The sequence below is a fragment of the Pteropus alecto genome, unplaced genomic scaffold (assembly GCF_000325575.1).
Source record: "Pteropus alecto unplaced genomic scaffold, ASM32557v1 scaffold113, whole genome shotgun sequence".
NCBI lineage: Eukaryota > Metazoa > Chordata > Mammalia > Chiroptera > Pteropodidae > Pteropus > Pteropus alecto.
In genome coordinates, this window is record NW_006433949.1 from 3,531,940 (window position 1) to 3,554,249 (window position 22,310).

The 22,310-nt window shown below is 37.9% G+C and overlaps 1 protein-coding gene across 1 annotated transcript in view; it reads left to right on the forward strand.

Moving 5' to 3' along the window:
- Positions 1-22,310, forward strand: part of FBXW8 (F-box and WD repeat domain containing 8) — a 111,028-nt gene that overhangs the window by 42,222 nt on the left and 46,496 nt on the right. The window contains exons 6-7 of the mRNA XM_015586811.2: positions 1,891-2,048; positions 22,068-22,264. Coding sequence (XP_015442297.1) covers positions 1,891-2,048; positions 22,068-22,264 — 355 coding nt within the window. The remainder of the gene's footprint in view (positions 1-1,890; positions 2,049-22,067; positions 22,265-22,310) is intronic.

The window sequence follows — 22,310 nt, forward strand, 5'->3', positions numbered from 1 at the left end:
AGCAGTTTTTCAAGCTTTGTTTGGTTGTTGTTGCTTTACCTTGGAATTTATTGTGTAAAGAGGGCTTGGGGCGGGAGCCCAGGCCACTGAAATTCTCTCCTCTGCAGCCCTCTGCTCACCACTGTGGCGCCTGACAGGGCACCACAAAGGACCACAGGAAGACCGCTGGTGCCGTCTGATAGGCCAGCAGTCTTTCTTTCACTTCTCTGCATTTCTGAAAAACGCAGCTACCCTTCTCACCTTCCTTTTCTGAGTGGACTAGTTCTTGCACATAGAATTGACCTTAAGAATCTAATCATACACAGTCTAGAAATTCAAACATGTTATCTCTGTTCAGTATCTCTAGCTAAGCGAGTGGTCTTACGCCTGGGAACACCTGGGTCATTTTCAGGATGTCTGGGTGAGCCTAGTCATTTTGGTGCATTGGGGTGCATATCCTTGTATAGGGTTTCTTGTTAAGAAAGGTGACCTTGAACACTGCCTGGAGGGTCTGGGAGCCAGTGGCCAGGCTTTGGCCTGGTGATGTTGACGTCCGCTCTTGCTTGTGCATCGCCAGGCTTAATGACACTCGTGGAGTGAGCGTTTCTACTTACTGGAGGAGCAGTGATCAGAGGCCCATCAGTTCAGTTTTAGAAAGCAAGTCTCTGCTTTTTGGCTCTTTACACATGTACTGTCTGCAGGGAGAGAATCGAATTCTCCAACGTGGAGCATTTGTGCGACAGAATGACTGCCGAGTTACACAATGTGTGTATTTACTGTCTGTTAATAATTTGAGGGGAATACATTTAGTAAACGAAACTCCTGAATCAGAGTTGTCTTGGTTTTTTGATTGAGAAATCGCACATGAGAAATTGATCTTTAACTACGTCATAGATGAAAAATGTCATAAATTTCAGTAATTAAGTCTCAGAGGTTATCTTGTTTGACTCTACACTTTTAACATGGGATCAAAGAAACCCTGAAAGAACAATGACTCGGGCCTCAGAAAGATTGTGAACCCCCTAAATGATCTGTCTTTGTGTTCGTGTGGGCATACCATGAGACTCTTAAAACATTTCTAAAGTCTCCCCACAGTTGCTGTGCGTGTTGAATCAAACTTTCTGTAGCAGATGTAAGGATCTCAGGGTAAATACCTCAGTGGCCAGCAGCGCACCATCTCCTCATCTGGCCAGTCCATTATCCTAGGGGCTTCGTGTCTAAGCAGGTTCTGGCCCTGCCTCAGCTTTGATGGAGAGAGTCATTTGTTGGAGTGACAGTAGTAATAGAGAGTGAGGGCTCCTGTTTTCTAAGTGGACAAAACCAGGAGTGTCATGCATTTCGGCAAGAGCTTTTCATGAGAAGGCAGCATTGTCTGGCTGCTAAAGGCAAGATTTAATTGTTTCAGCAAATCAATTAGTCTTTAGGGACTTTAATCAGTCAAATCTGATGCATGGATGAGGTATTAGAAAGCTTGTGCCTGTAAGACCATTAGTCCTTAGTGTTTCTGCCCCTCTCTCTCTGCCTGTCTTTCGTGTGTGTTTATGTAAAAACCATGGCTTCTACGAATTTCTGCGAGTAATCTCCTTACTGAGAGAACTTAAGGTAGCAAATTAGTTGTAATAGTGTAAAAAGAAAAACAAGGATATCCCAATACATAATTGTTTATTAGTGTAGTGTTCTCATTTGAAATTGTCACTACGGTGCTAGGAGAACATGAAATGTGTTCACAGCCTTCCTGTTATCTAGTTGACATTTTCTCCTGCTGGAGTTACTCATCTAAAGAGTGTGGCAGGAGTGGATCCACGCCGACCACGTCTGACTCCTCCGCTATTTTAAGGCTCTCCCCATTTTCTGCACTGTGGCCCTGCTCTCCAGTCTCTGCCTGGAACCAAGTGTGTCCTTCTTTTCCAGATATACATCAGGGGATGTGAGGGTGTGGGACACGCGCACCTGGGACTACATAGCCCCCTTCCTGGACTCAGAGTATGAGGAGGACGAGCCTGGAATGCAGCCATATGTCTCCTTTGTGAGGATAAACAGCTCGCTGGCGGTAGCGGCTTATGAGGATGGTAAGTAACCGCAGCCCTCCTCCCTATTAAGAAAAAAAAAAAGCTTTACAAAAATTAAGCAGCTGTGGCCGGCTCCCCCCTATAATCCCTCCATACGTACACGTGGGCACACACACACGTTCACACACATACAGTCACTCTTGCCTTTATTTGAAGAAGTTGGCCAATAACTCTTGGTGCATTAGTAGGCATTGGAACACAGCACCCATTAAAACTGGTGTTTAATTCCTACTGGAACTGTCAGGCTGGGTTTTAGTGCCAGACATGAGGCTGGCCAAGCCATCTTAAGCAAATAACTTGTTTGGTGTAAAATATTAAATATATTTGGCCTACTTTTCCTTTAGTCTCTGCTCGGTCCAAAGGGAACAGTGAAAAGGGAATAGATGTAGATAATCTATAGACAAATATGGAAATAGAAAAATAAAAGTCAGTGCCTACCTTTTCCTGGCACTCACATACCAGACAAGATAATTTGTGGTAACATGTCTTTCTGGGACTGATAGAATTCTTTTTGCATATGAACTACTGTGGACTTACGTACAGAACTAGGTAAGAATAGAAACACTTGACAGTTTATAGCCACTAGTTTCAATAGCCATGGTTATCCTAAACTCCTACCTCTCATGCTCCTAACTTCCATTATGGTGTAAAGTTTGAATTCGCAAAAGCTTTGTTTCCCCACTTTCCCAAAACTTGGACCACAAAATATTTTAGAATGTTGGTGTTTATGTCATGGCACCGTGGCAAACCTTCAGAGTCAGTGTAGCATTATCAGTTGGCTCAGATGGACAAAACAATAGTAAAGTAGATAATGGAGATTTTTATATCCATATGCCATTTAAAAATAAAAAGTACAAGTGAAATCTTAAAAATATTTTCATTTTATTTAACAACATGAGCTCTATTTTTTTGGTTTGACATTAGTAGACACTATTGATGGATTTTTTTCTCCAGCCTCTAGAAATTCAGCTAAGCTGTTTTCTTTTGGTATCTGTTCATTGAGATGCTGAACAGGTAACATATGAGCAGCTTGAGTATGTTTGCAACTTTCCAGATTACCAAGGAGTTTTTTTAAACTATCCATAGGTTGCAGTACTTTTAAGTTAGAATCAATCATATCACTTTAGAATTACCTGATAGTTTTCTCTGCCACACACATACTTTTATCATCCGGTGGAGAAACCGAGGTCCAAAGCGACCAGCTAAGTGATTTGCTTGAGGTTGAGTCATTAGTCACTAGTGACTCCATAGCTATAACTGTGTCTCCTGGGCCGTGCGTGGTCGTAGTGCTAATTATGTAATGCTAAACACAGAGACACTTCTAGAAATGTGCACCTGATTTATTTGCACCCCCCACGTCTCCCATCTCGTGGGCTTGAAAATATCGCTTGAAGCGATGTGCACGTGTGCCACTGGTTTTATATTGTTGGATAAAATTGTCTTTGTCACCCTCATTCCTGTGTGGCACAGAAACACGGGAACCATGTATATATAATAGAGAAACTATTTTCTTCTGACTAAATAATTGCCAAAATATATTTTAAATACTTGGTTTTGAAACATTTTTCATAGTAACAGTTCAAATAGCAAAAAACTATGGAAAAATAAAATGTACCCAAAAAGAAGTTGAAGTGTTCCTCCCTGTTCCTCTACCTCTAGCCTGCCTCCCCACCCCACACAGTCTTTACACATAGGTCCTACTCTAGATATTTTTCTGCACTTTGCTTTTTTCACTGAATGACACATCTTGGTACCTTTCCATATTAGCACTTACAGGTAAACCGTATTCTTTATCAGCCTGTGTAATATTGCATTATGCGGTGTACTGTAATTTATTTATTAGGGCCCTTAGTGATACACATTTGGAATATTTATTTTTGTTATTAAAAATAGCGATGCAGGCAATACCCTTGAACAAATATGGACTCAAGCAAGTATGTCCATGGAGCAAATTACTGGTAATTACTGGGTTGCGGGCTATAGACACTTTATGTTTTGATAAAGATTGCCAAATTGCCCTCCAAAAAGGTTCTACCAGTTCATAGTCTCACGGAAAGTATATGAGAGTGACGCTTCCTCCCGCCTGCCTGACAGGTGGAAATGGCATTCACTGTTGTTTTTGCCTTTCTCTTTAGTATATGTGAACATCTTTTCATTGTTGTTTGTAGTTCTTTCTCTGAAAATTGTTCCTATCTTTCCCCATTTTTCTTTGGGTTGTTATTTTTTCTGGTTGAAAAGGAAGGACCAAGGAAATAACACTTGTCATATCTATTTCAAATATTTTTCAGTTTGTCATTCTTCAGTGGACTTTCTTTAAGGCTTATTTTTCTAGATGGTAGTTGTGTATCGATGTGTGTGTGATTGTACTTTTTAATCCATAAATGAGTGGGTTTTATTTTGTAATTTAATGTTTTGAACTAAGTAATACATTTTTAGAAATGTAAAGTCAAGCTATTATAAACAGATATATGTTGAGAAATCTTGCTTCTCTTCATTTTTGTCCACTCCATTCTAAAGCAAACATATTTTAGTTTCTTGTCTAGCCTTCCAGTATTTCTGATTGCAAATATAAACAAATATGAATATCTGCTCTTATCCCCCCTCCTTTTTTTAAGCTGGCATACCTAATCTTATATTGTTCCACACCTTGACTTTTTTCACCGAATGACATATCTTTTTAAAAGTAAATTTGTTAGGTAATATTGTGTAAGTTTAAGGGGTACAGCATATTACTTTGATAAATTTATATATTGTAATGTGATTGCCATTGTAGTGATACTCATTACATAATTATAATACAATATTGTCTGTATTCACTATACTGTGCATTACAGACCTATGGCTTATTTACTACTTGTTACAAATTTGTACCTTTAAACACCATCAGTTCTTATCCCCCTGATAACCACCATTTTACTCTTTTTTACAGGTTTGACTTCTTTAAATTCTACATATAAGTGGTATCATAAATTACTTGTTTGACTCTTTCTAATTTATTTCACTTAGCATAATATGCTCAAAATCCATCCATATTGTTGCTAATGGCAGGATATCTTCCTTTCTTTGGGCTGAGTAATATTCCATTGCATATATGTACCACATCTTTTTTATCCATTCATCTGTTGGTGGGCATTTGGGTTTTGTCCATATTTTGGCTCTTGTGAATAATGCTGCAGTAAACATGTGAGAGCATATGTCTTGTTAATGACACGTCTTGAAAGGTTGTCCATGCCAGTGTCTAGAGAATGCACTCCTTTTCATACCTGCATAGTATTCCATTGTACAAGTACTGTGGTTTATTTATGCAGTCCCTTATTGAGGAACAGCTGCCTTCTTTCTGACCTTTTGCTATTGTAGTGTTGTAGTGGAAAACCTTGTACATATGACATTTCATGTAAGTGCAGGAAGGATAGTTTCCTATGAAAATGCACATGGGGTTATATTATTTTGTACTCTTACTAGCGAGATATGAAGGTGTGCTCGTTTCCTTTTATCAGCAAAGTATGCTTCAAACTTTTAGGTATTTGTCACTTTGATAGAAACGATATCCAAATGTAGTTTCAATCTCTCTTAGTGTGAGAGAGATTGAATTTTTTCACATGTATACCTGCTACTTGTAATTTTTTTTCTATTTTTTCTGTTTAAATCTTGATCAATGTAGAATCCATGCTGGAATAGTATAAGCTCTGAATCCGAGTATATCTTTTTTCCAGCATCTCTTACTAGAAAGCCCATCTCTACCTCTCTGATTTGAGGTGCTGCCTTTACAAGTTTTTAGATATAAATTCTCTTAGTATTTCATTGTTTCTAGGTGTTCTGTTCCGTTCCAGCTGGTCTGTCTGGTTTACATTTACATCTTCACGTTCGTCCGTCTTGTCCTTTCGGGTTTCACGTCGTGCCCTAGGGGATTTTCCCTACTCTAGGTAAAATCGACTTCCACGACTGCATCATTTACGTTAAATCTTGATTTGTCCCAGATTCCTTTCAGTATTAGAATTATTTCTTTGGTGAGAGTTCTTGTGTTTTCTTGCCTCCCTGTCCCTCTCAGCTTGTTTTACCCGTCTGATCAGGGTCGTTACAGTTTCTGAGATAAACAACAACTTCTCACTTTTCCCCAGACCTCAGGTGGCCTTGTCTTTGGTCTCACTTCAGTTTAACAGATTGACACTGCGATATTTATACCAGCGTATTCATGAGTAGTTACTTCTGGGCAAAGACAGCTTGAATAATCAAATGTACATTTTTTACATTGCTCCTTTCCAGTAGTAGCGAACAGTCACTTCTTAGGCACAGCTGTGGCAAAAAGGAAACTTACTTTGTGCACTCTGGTATATAAAATTTGTAACTGTGCCCCACAGAAGAGAAGAATAAGACAATAAAATGAGTTAATGAACTTCAGCTCCCTGGCTGTGCCAAAGGGAAACTCTGTATCCATCGAGACCCCGTGATGGTCAACACACGTATTCTCCACAGAAGTCAGTCCAGAAGGGAGGTGGAAACAGCTTTGGGCGAAAGTCGTCCCTGCGTCCTTTTTAGCTTCCTTGCCCTGCAGGAACACTGTACACCCACCTGGGGTGCTGCGATTTGGCAAGGTGATCCACAGTTGTGATTTTTTGAATTCCAACCCACTGGCCTCATATTTCTTCTGCCTTGTTTCCGATTGTCAGCACTGGCCGTCCTCCAGGTTGATTTTTACCACTAATTGTGTTGCACGTTACCGTACCGAAATGAATCAAATCAAAATGCTTTTCCTGGAGCATTAGATAAAGCAGGCGAAGGTTCTGAGTAATGAGCAGATGCTGCTAATGCAGGGACAGTGGAGACCTTGCCAGGACTCCATCTGCTCCATGCTTGCCTGCCTTTGGCCTTGAGCCACAGCATTAGGGAACGGCAGTGTATGGAAACCCACTCCCTGCGCAGAGTTTGTCTTGAACACTCACTCTTTGGAGAGAAATGGGATTACACACTTCTCAGGTGCAAAGAAGTTCTTATTTGTTCCCCCTAAGTGGGGAGAGGAGAGACAAGACCCCATGCATGTTAGCATGTGGAAACCTGGATGGGACGGCCGACAGTCGTCTTTCTTTGGTGCCTTCAAGCAAGGCACAGTGGCTTACCCACTTCTCCAACACTCCCTGTGCAACTGTCTGAACACACACTGCTCCAGTGTCGGGGACTGTGCCTGCCCTGGCTGAAGGGGCTGTGATTTCTCGCTTACTGACATATTAATAGTGACAGCAGGACCATGCATTCGTTAGGTGGCTCTGGAGACTAGGTGCTTCTGAAGTTTAAAATTTTATTTAATAATAATAATAATAATAACAGTTATTTGATACCTGCTAGTCTGCGTCTACTTATTTTGCTTATGTTTCTTATTCATATGTGGATGATGATATTTGAATGTAGTGACCTAACATTTCCTAACATTTGAATGCAATATTTGGTCTCCTCCCCTTCCCTCCCCTAACTGAAATTGAAGTTTTAGATGTAGATTATTAACCTACTAAAGCATCACTTGGGAGATGTCTCGGACAACCAGCTGCTGTGGATTGTGGAGAATTTTGATTTTTTTCAAGGTCTTTTTTTTTTTTCTGGTCATTTTTCTCTCAGAATTTTCAAAAGCTAGTTCTTGCCTGAAAGCTTTGCGTACTGAACTTAGTTTTAGGAATTTCATTGAGACCCTTGGCGAACAAAACAAAATGGAACAACTTTTTTTCCCCAAAACCAAAAAATACCTGATGTAAGTCTTTTTAAAAAGTAGGATACATTAATAAATTTAAACAATTCCTTAACAGTAGAAATGCTCATATTTTAAAGATATTCAGAGCGAAATTAAACATAGAAATGCAGAGTTCTGAACTGAGGTGGTTCTTTTTGTGTTGAGCAAGTATTTCTTAGGGCATTGAACCTAAAGTTCACTGTCACCTGGTGTGATCTGAGGTGTTAGATCTTGTTTCATAGACAAGTCATAGAGACTGTGTTTCCATTTTGGAGGATATTGCCAAATAAAAATGCTTTTTAAAAAAGGTTTTTCCGTTTTCAGCAAGACGAGTCTGAAATTGTATTTATTTCACACTTACTTATGGATGCTTTGGACCGAATATGCTTTTAACTAACAGGGTGGTGTTCCTCAAAGGGGAGTCCACAGGTACAGTCTTGAATGGGAGTTGTGAGATCTTTGGGAAAAATTTTAAAATCTGTGAATTTTTTGTGGTAATCTAAAAAAAAAATTAAAAGAATCTGGATCTTTTTACTTTGTAACTGAGCCAGCTGTGGGGTCTCAGTATTTGAATTTGCATTTTGTAGTCACAGGCTGTTGGCACCAAGTGATCACCTACATGCCTTGTAATGCTTTGTTTGTCACACTGAGGGGTGCACAGATGAATTCTTAGAGGTCTGTCTGCAAGCTCTCAAATTTAAGAAACACTAGAGAGGGAAGTTCTCATGCTGTAGGTGCAGACAAGCAGGTGATCAGTTTCTGGGATAACTAGTTACTAGTGAAAATAATTTGAAATAATTTTTCTCATGCAGAAAAGAAGTGGCACATTGAATTTATAATACAAGATTTGGTGTTAATCCTTTGGCTTATTGGGTGGTTTTACTGAAAACTGACTTTTAATAAGACACAGTATGATGCATAAATTCAAAGTGGCTGTCCTGTCTCGTTACAGTTGAGCTTAAAAAATGTAAAGGAGCAGTAGATAGCACAGGGTAGCTTTGGAGAGATAGTTGAGACTTGAGAAATTAATTGTCCAAGCGCTTAAATGTACCTAATGAAAACCAAAGACGAATTCAGTTTTTGAGGGGAAGAAAATAAATTGAATTTTCAGTCAGAATTTAATTTCCTTTTTGATACTTGCAATTTTGGTTGTAGCGTTTATTCCATCCTAAACCCTAGGGCTCTACTAAAGCAGGAATAAATATATTTGTGGACTATATTCTTGTTTTAAAAGCAAAACTTGCCTTCTTTTTTAGTCAACAAGCAGTTAGGCAGGTCTGCAGAGTAAGAAGACAGCCCAGTGAGGCCAGGGACAGGTGGAGCAGGGGGTCTGAGTGGAGCAGTGGCCTGCCAGGTTTGGAGGTTGACAACATACAGGGAGAATGAGCAGGTACATATATTGAAGGTGATGGGAGCCAGTTTTCTTACTATTAGAGAAGGGAGGTATAGGTATGGAAAGGGGGTAGTCAGAATGAACCCTTGGGGCTAGAGTGGAATAGGAGGCATCAGTGTAGAATTCATGATTTTCACATAGATAGAGAAGTAAGTAGAGATGTGAGTGCTTGTATGCATATGTTCATATACGTCCTAGCTTTGTTTGCTGAGAAGGTGTATAGACAGCAACAGCTCAGGAGAAATGAGCACACCTAGTGCTCAGATCTTGACAATGTCACTCTCTACTAAAAGGAGCCAGGGCTACTTGCAGAAATGACTGACTGTAGGGCTGGAGCAGAGAAAGATATTCAAATATTTGGACATTAAACATTTCTAAATAACAAAGTTAAGGGATATTTTGATCTGAATGAAAATGAAAAGCAGTATATCAAAATGTATGGGATGTAGCTAAAGCAGTACTTAGAGGGAAATTTATAGCATTAAATTCTGTTAGGAATGAAGTCTCAAATCAATAATATAACTATTTACCTTAAACTAGAAAAAGATAAAATGAAACAAAATAAGTGTAAGAAATAAAGTAATAAAGATAAGAGCGGAAGTCAATGAACTAGAAGAGAGAAAAAATATACAGGAAAATCAGTGAAACATAAAATTAGTTCCTTTATAAAGATCAATCAAATTGACAAACCCTAGCCCCAGAGTAATCAGGAAAAAAAGAGAAAAGAAATTTTCAACATCAGGAATGTAAGAAGTGACATCATTACAGATAGTACAAATGGTGGAAGGACTTTAAGGAAATATTTAAACAAATTTTTGCCAGTAAATTCCACCAGTTAGACGAAATGGATGAATTGATTTTTTTTTGAAAGACACAAACTACCAAAAGTCACTTATGAAGCACTAGAAAACCTAAGTAGCTCTATTTTCATTAAAGAAATTGACATTAGAGTTTAGAAGCTTCACACAAGGAAAGCTGCAAGCCCAATGGCTTTATTGGTGAATTCTCCCAAACATTTAAGGAAGAAATAATACCAATTCTACATATTTTCATAAAATAAATTAGGATAAACACTTCTCATCTCAACTTATGAGGCCAGCATTACCCTGTTACTAAAACCAGATAAAGAAGAAAAAGAATAACTAGTACATGAAAACAAGTAAACTACAGGTTCATATTCCTCAGGAATCTAGATGTAAAAATCTTCAACAAAATATTATAAAAATGAATCCTACAATACATTAAAAGGGTAATACATCATAACCAGCTAGTATTCATCCTAAGAATTCTAGGTTAGTTTAACATTTGAAAGTCAATCAACATAATTCATATTAATAGACTAAAGAAGAACCATACGATCATGTCAATGTAACAGAAAAATATGTGACAAAAACCAATTTGTATTCCTGATAAAAGCTCTTAGCTAGTTGTCATAGAAGAGAACTTTCTCCATCTGCTTAAGAGCATCTATGAAAAACCTACAGCTAACTTCACACTTAAGAGTAAGAGACAATTCATTCCCCTTAGAATTGGAAACAAGGGAGGGATGTCCATTTTCACTACTATTATTCATCATTGTACTGGCTACTTGGTACAATAAGGCAAGAAAAAGATAAAACATACAGATAGGAAAGGAAGAAGTATAATTGTCAATGGATAAATTGTCTATGAGTAAAATCCTAAACAATAAAAACATTACTAGAACTAATAAGTATGAGGTCAATATGCAAAAATCAACTGTCTCTTCAAGTTAGCAACAATAGAAAATTGATAGTGCATCAAACATAAAAGATCACTGGGGATTAATTCAGCAAAATGTTTAAGACCAATATGCTAAAAACTGTGAAATGTGACTGAGACAAATTAAGGAAGGTCCAAATAAATGGAAAGTTGTTTTCATGGAAGACTGAGTGCTGTTAAGATGTCAGCTCTCCCCGCTCAGTTGATCTAGAGATTCAATCCAGTCCCAGTCAAAACCCCTGCAAGCTTTTTTTGGGTAGAAGGTCATAAGCTGATTCTAAAATTAAAAAAAAAAAAAGCATAGGGCCAAGAATAGCCAAGGACAGTTTTTAAAACGTAGTATAAATTTGGAGGACTTAGCCTGCCTGATTTCAGAGTTATTATAAAATGATGGTAATCAAAACTGAGACACTGGCATAAGGAGAGACGTATAGATTCACTGGAACAGAATGAAGTTCAGAAAAAAAAAAAAACACTGATTTTTTACAAAGGTGCCAAGGTAATTCAGTGAAGAAGTGATCATGTTTTCAGCATATAATGATGAAACAAGCAGGTGTCTGTATGCCTTCTCCTTCTGCCCATGAACCTTACTTTTACTTCATGTCCCGTACACGTTAACTGAAAGTGGATTACAGAGCTAATGTTTTGTTTTGTTTTGTTTTTTAATCCACGTGTAGATGGACCCATGTAGTTCAAACCCATGTTGTTCAAGGCTTAACTATATATATATGGGGTTTGGTACTATCCTCGGTTTCAGGCATCCACTGGAGGTCTAGGAACGTATCCTCCATGAATAAGGGAGACTGCTGTACTCTTGACTTGTTCCTCTTTCCTTGCTTGTAACTTTCCTCCCACAAAGGTCTTAAAAACCAGGGTGCAGTGTTACAAAAAGGAGTTCCTGGGTAATTAGATCTCTCCAACCTTCTATTCCAAGGCCATGAAAGGCTTTTCTGCATATTTTTAAGGGCTTGACTTAGGACCTATGAAGTGAAGAACTGGACTTGCTCATTCAAATTTCTAAGAGTTACAAGAATATATTTTGCTACCCTAGTAATATTGAACACAGCTACTAGTGTCTAGATTTTGGTTTCTAAATATTATTCTTCAATAAAAGGAACCAGGGCTAGAGCGTGAATCTGGACATCTTGTGAGGCCAGAAAGTAAAGATGTCTTTTTAAAAGATGCAGGAAGGGGCAGTTTCTTTTTATAGGACAATGGAACCAAACTGGAGCTCCTAACAGCCAAATTAGGGACAATTTGAGCAACAAAATATGATAGTAATGGATTATAACCTATAGAATAAAGTAAATATCCAAGAGTCCATATTGATGTAAATAAATAGTTAAATAAATGAGAGCAGAGACAGCTCTTTTTTTACAGTAGTATTTCAATTACTATATGGAGAAAGGACGATGAAAATAGAAAACATTTGGCAAGTACTACAATAATAATTGTTGCAAGCAAGATTCTTCAGTGGAAGGTAAAATTAGTATGGGAAACAAGATATTTGCATTGTCTCAAGTGATCTCTCCACAAGAGGAGGACAGTAACTTTATGTGGGGGACCTGACGAAACCACCTTAACCAGGTGATGGAAGTTACCATTACCGGTAATGAGACACTGACTTCATTTACCTCCTGATGTCATACACTGAAAAGACACTTCTGTGCTATTTTTGCCAAAAACCCATAACCCGATTTTAAACATGAGTAAACATCAAACAACTAAGAGACCTTCTACAAAATAAATGTGCAGTAGCCTTCAAGTGTCATGGTCATGAATGACAGAGAAGACAGAGTTGTCTCAGACTGGAGTAAGTGAAGGAGAAATCACATTAAATTTAATGTGGATTTCTGGGTTGGATCTTGGACCAGATAAAGGATGTTGGTGAGACAATTGGCAAAATTCGTATAGTCAGTAGATTAACATACTGTGTCAACATTAATTTCCTAGCTTTAAACATGCTAGTATGGTTATATAATATGGTAACATTTGAAGAATCCCCGGGTAAAGGGTATCCTGTAACTCTTGTTTAATTTTTGCAACTTTTTTGTAAGTCTGAAATATTTCAAAATAAGACAAAAGAATGTTAGATTATTAAACAAGATTAGATTCTTTTATAGCAATTTAATGCCATTCTTTTTTAACATGCTAAGTGGTTACTCGGAAAAGAATGTGCCTGCTCATTTTCTGTCATCTGACTGAAATGGAGCTCCAAGACTGGAACCTGTATTCTTGTGGTGATGGTTACACAATTAGTGTTTCTCAACACGCTTTTTGTTTCAGTATTTTGCTATTTATCTTTGGACTGTCTCTCCCCTCTCCTCACCCCCATTAAAAAAATACATGACGGTGAGTATCTCATTTATGGTATTCAGTTTAAAAAAAAACTTATTAAAGAATGATGTAACCATTTTATTTTAAAATGTCAATGTTTAGAAATATGCTGGAAGTTGCATTTTTATTTTATTTTTTGGCCACAACTGAAAACTCAGATGAACAATTGTCAGTTTTATATATCAAATATGAAAAGGAGACCTAGTTTTTCAAATTTATTTTAGTCTGAAGACCACTGGTCTTAAGGCAGGTGAATCCGTGGGCGTAAAGTTCAAGGGAGACGTCTATATTGGGCTGTCATGATCCTCCTGACAGGGAGGGAGATGGGAGAGCCCTGGGCTCCTGACAGAACTTTCAGAGGTGCTGGAGAGATTTGCCTTCGAATATGAATGTCCAAGTGAGAGGGTAGAATATCTGTGTCTTCCATGTTCTCTTTCTCTCTTGAAACCAGGTAACTCAAAACTGAATGCTGTTTTGCCATCATCTGAATCTTCACGTCTGGATTTTATTTTCTTTTTGTTTGAGTCATTTTTGAGGATTCGGAACAGGGTTTGTAAAAGCTGCAAAATGTCATTACTGGAATTTGCATTGTAAATCTGTTTCAGGAAGTCACTCAGTTTCTAGCGTAGCTACTGAAAACATTTGTAAAACACAAGTTAATATTTTTTACTTTTACAAGTTAATAGTTTTTACTTTTGTTACTGATAGTGTTTCAAATTACTATTCTTAAAAACCCTTTTATTATGATACAGAATAGTATGATGAACCCCTATATACCCATCACTCAGCTTTAACAGTTACTGGTATCATTGTAAAATTTTGATTCTAAATATTATAGTTAATGTCATTCAGCTTACAAGTGCAACTATTTTTGAAGATAAGACATTTTTCTTTTAGCAATAAACAGTATTGAGAGAAAAAGGGTGAGAATGAGAGCATGAGAACGAACACAGAGGCTAAGACTTACTGAATGCCAGCCTTGGCCTAGGCCTTCTACTGTCCTGGACTGGTCTGATCCTGGGAGAGTGATGGTGATGTTATGGACTCCTTTAGAGTTTAATTCACTTTAACCCACTGGTGGGTCAGAAGTAGAATTTGAGTCTTTAATTTAATTTTGTACATCAGAGTTAAATATTATAAAATCATGCAGATTATGATTGGGATTAATAAATAAAAATGTCCCATCATTAATTATATTACTATATATAAAGATGTATATATGTTATAATAAGTCGTTTGATATAGTATTACATATAGAAAAACAAATAGTACCAAAAGATACATAGTATAAAGTAAGTGTTCTTTTTCTACCAGCAGACACCTGGTCCTCTGATCCCCCCAGTCACCTAGTCTCTTCTCTAGAGGCATCAGCTACAATCAGTGTCTGATATACTCTTCCCAATATATTCTGTATAATGCTTATGTCACTCAGTTGTATTGGGGAGTCAGTGGCTGCATGCACAGATGTCTCACATTATCTGCCTTCTCGGCATTTCTTTTTATAGAAGAGCTGGTCCAAATTCCTCATCAATCTATGATATCTTCATTTTTAATTCTTTAAAAAAATGTTCTGCTGTTTTGAACTTGAGACTATTAAATATATTTAGCTTTTCTTCTTCTTGACTCGGTTTCTGCTTTGTATCTCATGTCTGGTCACTGCTTTGCTTATGCCCTAACCAGTCATTTTCAATTCCCTTACTTGTCAATTAAAAATTACAGTTCCCAGAATGCTTCAAACTTACTGTTTTCTTTTTTTGTTTGTGTGTTTGTTTTTGCCATAAGCAACAGAGTTCAGCTTTAGAGATGTGTTCAGCTAGAATGTGGAGGATGACGTGCACGGTAGACACAGCAGCCAAGTGAAGAATAAATTTCATTCAGCCTTGTTCTTTTTTGGGACCTTCATTTGCAGTGATATTACTCGCCCATTGGCCACCTCTTCCATGAGAACAGAACTTCTTGTCCTGTCAGCTTTATGCCACTTTCACATCTCTGATGTACATTTCAAAGTGATGTTGGATGCACTTTGAAGAGGTACACATTTAGTGAGTGCTATCAGTGTCTTTAAAATTCTTGTTAAAATGCCCTTTCTCTTGTAGCAGAATTTCTTTTGACTTCTGCTTAATTTCCGGTAGACAAGTGTTTATTTACGTGGTGGAAATCGCAATCGCCAGCTTTCTTTATAAATAGTCAACTTCATTTAGTGTCTCTGAACTGCAGTTAATTGATCCTGTCTACTTAACTATTATAAAGCTGAGACCAAGCCTCAGGTGCTTATCGTGCAAGCTTGAGAGAAGAGGAGCTCATGGCTAAAATAAGTTCTAATCAAGAAAGCACTAATGGCCACAAGGCAAGCTCTGTAGTTCAAGTTCAAGAAGTGACCAGTCTATGACTTCCTAAACTGTTAACCTGTTTTAAATGTTATGGTGCTCGAAAAAGATCAAAGAGGAGGGGCAATACCAATTGTGTGTGTGTTTTGTTTTTTTTTTTTTCCAAAACCAGTTCAGCAGTTATTTACCTTTCAAGCAATTAACATAATTACCATTATGCTAAAAAGTAATTTTGGAAAGTTCTGCCCTGAGCTCTTATGACTCCACTGGGACAGTTTTAGTTGGGACTTATCTTTTTGATGGAAGCCTAATTGCGATTTTGGCTTTGTGCACACAAACAGAAGCAGCTAATTGTTTAGGCAAATAGCAGATTAATTTAAATATGCATCCCTAATAAAACAAAAATGGTATCCATTATGGTCCTTGTTCCCATGACGAGGAATATAAATATTCTGTGCAAGTACCATTAGGTGGAGGTCTTAAGGATTGTCGACATTATTTCACAGTGGTAGCACTTTCCTGATATCGAGTAATCTTTACAAAAGCTAACATAAATCAGTTTAAACTCATTTAGATCCCATTTCCACTATGTGCAGTTTCATTACCACACTCTGGCTGGCCTCCTTTGGGAAGTGGGGGGGGCATGCTGCAAACTGGCATGGGTGCCCATCCACAGCTGCCGAGCAGGCTTTATGTTCCCGCAAAAGACTGGCCATCGTTAGTCATGTCATCGTTAATGGCTGTTCCTAGTCTAGGGTGAACTCGGAGTTCCTTAAGCCCTGCTGCTACTTGTCAAGGTGGAGGGTCCTGAGCCCAGAGAGCAGGTGGGACTGTCAAGCCCTAGTCCTGTCTGCTTTGTTGGGCCGATGGCCCTCACTCATTATGTTCTTCCTGATTTTTCAAGAGACCCTTGTCTTTTGTCTGCATCCTTTTTGTATTTCTCACGAATGAAACAGCGTTATTGTGATCCCAGCACTAGCTTAGAATTAAACATCTTTTATCCAGTTATTGAGGGTTTGTTGGGGAGAAAGAAAGACACCTGCTCTCCTTTCAGTTTTCCTGGTGTGGGGCAAATGTGGGCCATAAGCCCTGGCTTTTAGGGATTATGCCTTAATTGGGGAATGATGGCAGTGCCCTGCCCCTTAGGCCACTAGCAAGGAAATACATAGAACCTCTCTTTGCATTTGCTGTAAGTTTTCTCTTGTTTTACCTTGTCATAGCAGGCAGGATAAATGTCACCTTTCAGGGTATCTCCTTGCTCTGATGTCCCTCCCCAGCGCCTCTAGAGGCGGACATGTTCATGGTACTTGAATTTGGCTTCAGCAGGTTGCACAAGGATGGGGGAGGCTGATTCATGGACTGGGATGAGCCACTCGGGCCTCAGTTGTGTGCTGGGAATAGAGGACTTTGTGGTGGTGGGAGAGAGAAAGCTCGTTTGTGGAGAGCGAAGAACGAGACAGTTGCAGAGAGAAGCAGAGGCAGGATAAGTGGTGCACACAAGAGGCATAGACAACGAACTGCCTTGGTTCTGATGCTTTCCTAGTTCCTGGTTCTGATCTCTTATAATCTCTAGCTATACTTCCTGTCCTTGGGTTCCATGAAATAGCCCCGTTCCTTTTCAGTTTTAAGGCAGTTTCGGTGGATTTTTCTTTCTTACAACTAAATGTTCCCTTGCTAAAACATAAGACAAGCATTCAGCAAACCTTTATCGATGGTCAGCCACATTTACTACTACGAATTCACTACCTTACGGTATGTCACGGAAAAAAGGCACAATCCCGCCACTTCGTAAGTCTGCATTGCTGTGTCTGCAGTTTAAAACTTGGCCTTTCAAATGAATTTATGTCAGATTTTTAAAAGCATCACCTACTTGAAAAGTGAATTTATTTGACCCTGGTAGGCATTGACTGCTTCTTCCTTAACATCATGCAGTGGACATGGACCTGGATCAGCTTGAAACATTGGGAAATTAGCTGCTGCTTTTTGGGATCTTAAAATATTGTGACAACGTGACGAAAAGTTAACTTATCTATTGTCTTATTGTACTTTGTATATATCTGTTATGTGTTATTAAAATGTTTAGGTTTCTCGTAAGTGTGAATTTTATGAGAATAGAGATCATGTCCTTTTTCTATGCCCTCACATGAGGTGCGTGGGTGATGCCACTAGAATGTCAGCTCCATGCAGTCAGAAACTGTTTTGCCTTATTTTGTCTTGTTCACTGCGGTGCCTAGAAGAGTGGCTGGCCCAGAGCAGGGGCTCACTTTCTATCATCTTTTGGAATACTTGTTGAATGTATTGCTGCACCTGATTTCTTTTTGGCTAAATGTTGGTTAACATGGATGATAATCTGCTCTAATATAAAACATTCTTATAATTCGAGAATTGACTGTTCTGAGTCCCTGTAATTTTGATGGTGTGAAAGTAGCCTTGATATATAACTATGTTAACTAATAAATTTGCCATTTATAAAATTAGCTTTCACTCATACATTCCTTCCTGTTAAGTGCTGTGTCTGTTCCTCATGTTTTTTGGGGGTTATGTATCCAGCAATACAGTTGCAAAGTGAAACTGCAAATCTTACAAGGGCTGCAGAATTTTATAATGTTAAAAGTGATATTGCAAGAGCAGTAGAAGTGGTAATTACATGGGTAAATGTAAATGGCTTTTTTCCCCTTATTTAAGTCTCTTTAAAAGATAATTGCCTGCTCATGCAAAAATAATAACAATGTATGCTGAGTTTATAACATGTGGAAATAAAAAAGTATGACAACAATAGCACAAAGCCTGGGAGGGAGGAAATGGAAGTATGCTGCCCTGATGTTTTTCCATTGTATGAGAGGTGGTATAATATCACTTGAGGGTAGATTGATAAGTTACATATGTAAAAATCCTAAAGCAATTGCTAAAATAACACAACAAAGAGTTTTGGCTAATAAGCCAACAAAGGAATTAAAACAGAATAAGCACATACAATTAATCCAAATACTCAATCCAAAAGATGATAGAAAAAAGGGGAAACGGGCAAAGAACAAATGGTACAAATAGAAAACAAATGGAAAAATGGTAGATTAAACCCATTCTTCCCAATGATACATTAAAGATAATAGTCTAAACACTTCAATTAAAAGCAAGATTAACTATATGCCATCTACAAGAAATCCACATTAAATGTAAAGACACATGGCAAAGTGAAAAGATGGAAAAATATATACCATGTTAACACTAATCAAAAGAAAGCTAGAATGGCTATGTTAATATCAGGCAAAGTAGATTTCAGAGCAAAGAATATAAGTGGGGATAAAGAGTGACATTTCATAATAATCAAGAGGACGTACCACTCCTAAATGTTTATGCACTTTAAAGTTATCTTGGAGGACTTTGTAAATGATAATGGCACCATCGACAAGTGAGGATCTGACCAAGGTATACACTCAACATTTGAAGCAGGGAGAACTGACAAAGGTGATGACACCACAGGCATTCAGAAGAGAAGGGGGTGACCGCTAAATTGCTGGGACCCTAGAATGTATGTTCCAAAAAGACCCTTCTTAGGATAGCTCTATGAAATTCAACGTTGTGGTGAAGGGTATTTTATTGCATACAATTCTGTTGGGAAAATGATGCCAACAAAACCAATACTTGATTAATAATGAAAAATGTGTTTATAGATAAACTCCATGTGTGCTTAGAGTGAGCTGTGGTTGAATAACTTCCACACTTGGCAGAACGCAGGGTGAGTTTACGTCAGTTACTCATCGATCTCATAGTTATTTTATGCACTTGTAAATGCAGCTGCTCATCCTGCACTTTTCTAGCTAGATTCCAGCCCAGCCTCATCATGTACCAGGTGGCTTTGGACAGTTTAACCACTTGGAGTTTCTGTCTCTTCTCTTTTGTAAAACGAAAAGGATGTATAGTCTTCCCAAGATGGAAGTGAGCACTCACAGGGAGTTGACAGATGAGAGAGTCTGAATGTTGGAAAGCTCTAGGCAAATAGCAATTTTTATTTCTCATTACTGTTGATTGTGATGTCTCCAAACAAAGGCCGTGCAGAAGTATCGGGAAGAGGCACATCTTGGAATGTACCTGTCTCCTGTGTTACTGTGTCGAGCCACTGGCATTTTCTGCAGCATGTCTGTTTCTTCCGAGTCAGAATGGAAAGAATTTGCCAACATATTTTCTGGGGAATGTGTTATGGAACCTTTTCTTTTGAGATATGTTTATCCCCCAAGTTTATCATAATTTTTGATATTATGTACTTGAGATATTGAGTATCCTGTGTTTTAAATCTGAAGCAACATGTAACTTGAAGAAAGCTCTGCTTTTGTTTTTAATCACCAATTTAGCCTACTGACAGTTCGAGAGTCTTGCAAAGCAGCCCAAATGTATTATTTTCTTCTGACTACATTTATTTAGTGCTGAAGGATACTTTATAGTAAGATCTTAAGTTCAAAGCATTTATTGTTTAAAGACAAAGTACAAAGCAAGAAAAAAGATGGAAAGATAGATTGCAAAGAGAAGAAAAATGAAAAGCTTCATCTGTTTTAGGTAATAGGAAGTTATAGAACTAGGACTGGATTTATGGATGAGCAATTGGGAGGAAGTTAGTGTTATTAATAGCTTAAATATGCATTATAACACAGCAGGAACTATAGAATACATAAAAATGCATGAGAGGTCTGTCTCCAGCATTTTATGTTTTATCTCCTTTAATTTGCCCAACGGTCCTGTGTGGTAGATAATGTTATCTTCAGTTTTACAGTTGAGGTAACTGGCTCACTGTAAGTAGCTTGCCCAAGGCCTTCAGCTAGCAAGCACTGGAGGTGGATTCGAACTCAGACAAATAGCCACTGACTGTTATCTCCACAAATTATTTCTCAGTAAATTTTGAAAAATAAAGTCTCTTGGAATTGGAACTGAACATTATCCAGCATGTGCAGAAAGTAGTTATTTTCTTGGGCAAATCTTTGAGGAAAAGAAGTAGCTTAGTGGATAGGAATGGTAAAAAGAAATTACTTGGTGAGAAAAAAAGAATAAATGGCATTCCAAATACGGGGAAGTAGAAAAGTGTAATTACCTGTACGGGTTCGCAAACCTGAGCATTTGCTCAAATTGACTGAGAATTTGCATTTCTAACAAGCCCCCAGGTGATGCTGATGCTGCTGGTTCTGGGACCATCCCTGGAGGTTACTGCTGTAGACAATTCGAGCAAGTTGGAGACACGTCCAGTGTGTATGAGGGGGATTCACATGGGTAGCAGCATTCAAGTTGCTGGGGAGAAGGGTGTATAGTAAAATCGGAGTTTTTAACAAGCGTGGGATAGTCAAGCTCATGTTTTACAACAACACATAATAAAGCACCATGGCCAACTGGAGCTCGAAGAGGGTGGTGGAAGGGAAGGATGTACAGTACTTATAAAAACCACTTAGCGTGTGGGTTAATGGCTGCTTTCAGGTGTTGCTAGCGTGTAGAACAGCAGTGCCGGGCCTAGAACAGGTGCTCCATGATTATTAGTTGCGTAAATGAGTAGACAAGTAGAATGACTTAACTCCATATGTTAAAACTAATCAGCAATCAACATATGTACTACTATTCTTCTTAGATCGCTCTCATAAAACTTTTTTTTTTTAGTTTATCTTTTTAGTAAAGGTAATTTTTGGAAAACATTTCAGAATGTACAAGGAGATAAATAGTAAATTTCCCTCCTACTCTTGTTTCTGTCCTGTGGTTTCTTTCCTTAGAGGCTCATCACTGTTAACAGTTTCTTGTGTGGCCTTCTAGGATATTCTCCTTATGTGTACACGTGCACGTGTGTGCGTGTAAATTTTTTTAAATTTATATAAAAGTAGTGTAGCATACTATACCTCTATATTGTCCTTTACCTTTTTCATTTGACAACATATTTTGATCATTTCACATAGCTTATGTATAAGGCTGTTTCTTCTTTTAACTGCTCATTTTATTTAAATTCCAAACTATCTAGGTGGCATTAAGTAGCTCTATATTGATGGACTATAGATAACTTTCAGTCTTTTGACATAATTAAGAACATTTGTAATTTGGTAAATATTATCAAGTTGCCTCCAAAATGGGTGAATTTGTTTACATTCCTACCAGCAATTTAAGAGAAAGCTTATTTCCCCATATTCTCAACAACAAATGTTTTATATATTTATCTTGATCAATTTGATTGGTATTGTATTAGTTTTTATTTGTATTTTTCTAATGGTGAGTGAAGTTTTACATTGTTTTCTTATATTTATGTCATTTGTGTTTCTTTTTCTGTACACAGCATGCTCATGTACTTTGCTCATTTTTCAGTGGCTTTTTTTTTTCTTGAGTCTTAGAAGCCCTTTATTATAGAAATTGACCCTTTGTTTTATGTGGTACAAATATATTTTTTAACATTTTATCATTTATCTTTTAATTTTCTTTATATTGAACAATTGTTATTCTATAATTGTGCATTTTAAGTGAATTAAAAAAATTTTTTTTCTACATAGGATTTCTTAATATTTGGGATCTAAGGACTGGAAAGGATCCTATTCATCGCTTTGAGCACGATGCGAGAATACAGGCACTAGCCCTCAGCCAGGAAGACGCAACTGTTGCCACAGCTTCTGCTTTCGATGTTGTAATGTTACACCCCAATGAGGAGGGGTATTGGCAGATAGCTGCAGAATTTGAAGTTCAGAAACTGGTGAGCTTTTAGTCTGGTCATCTTATTTCTTATTCTTAGAACCTCT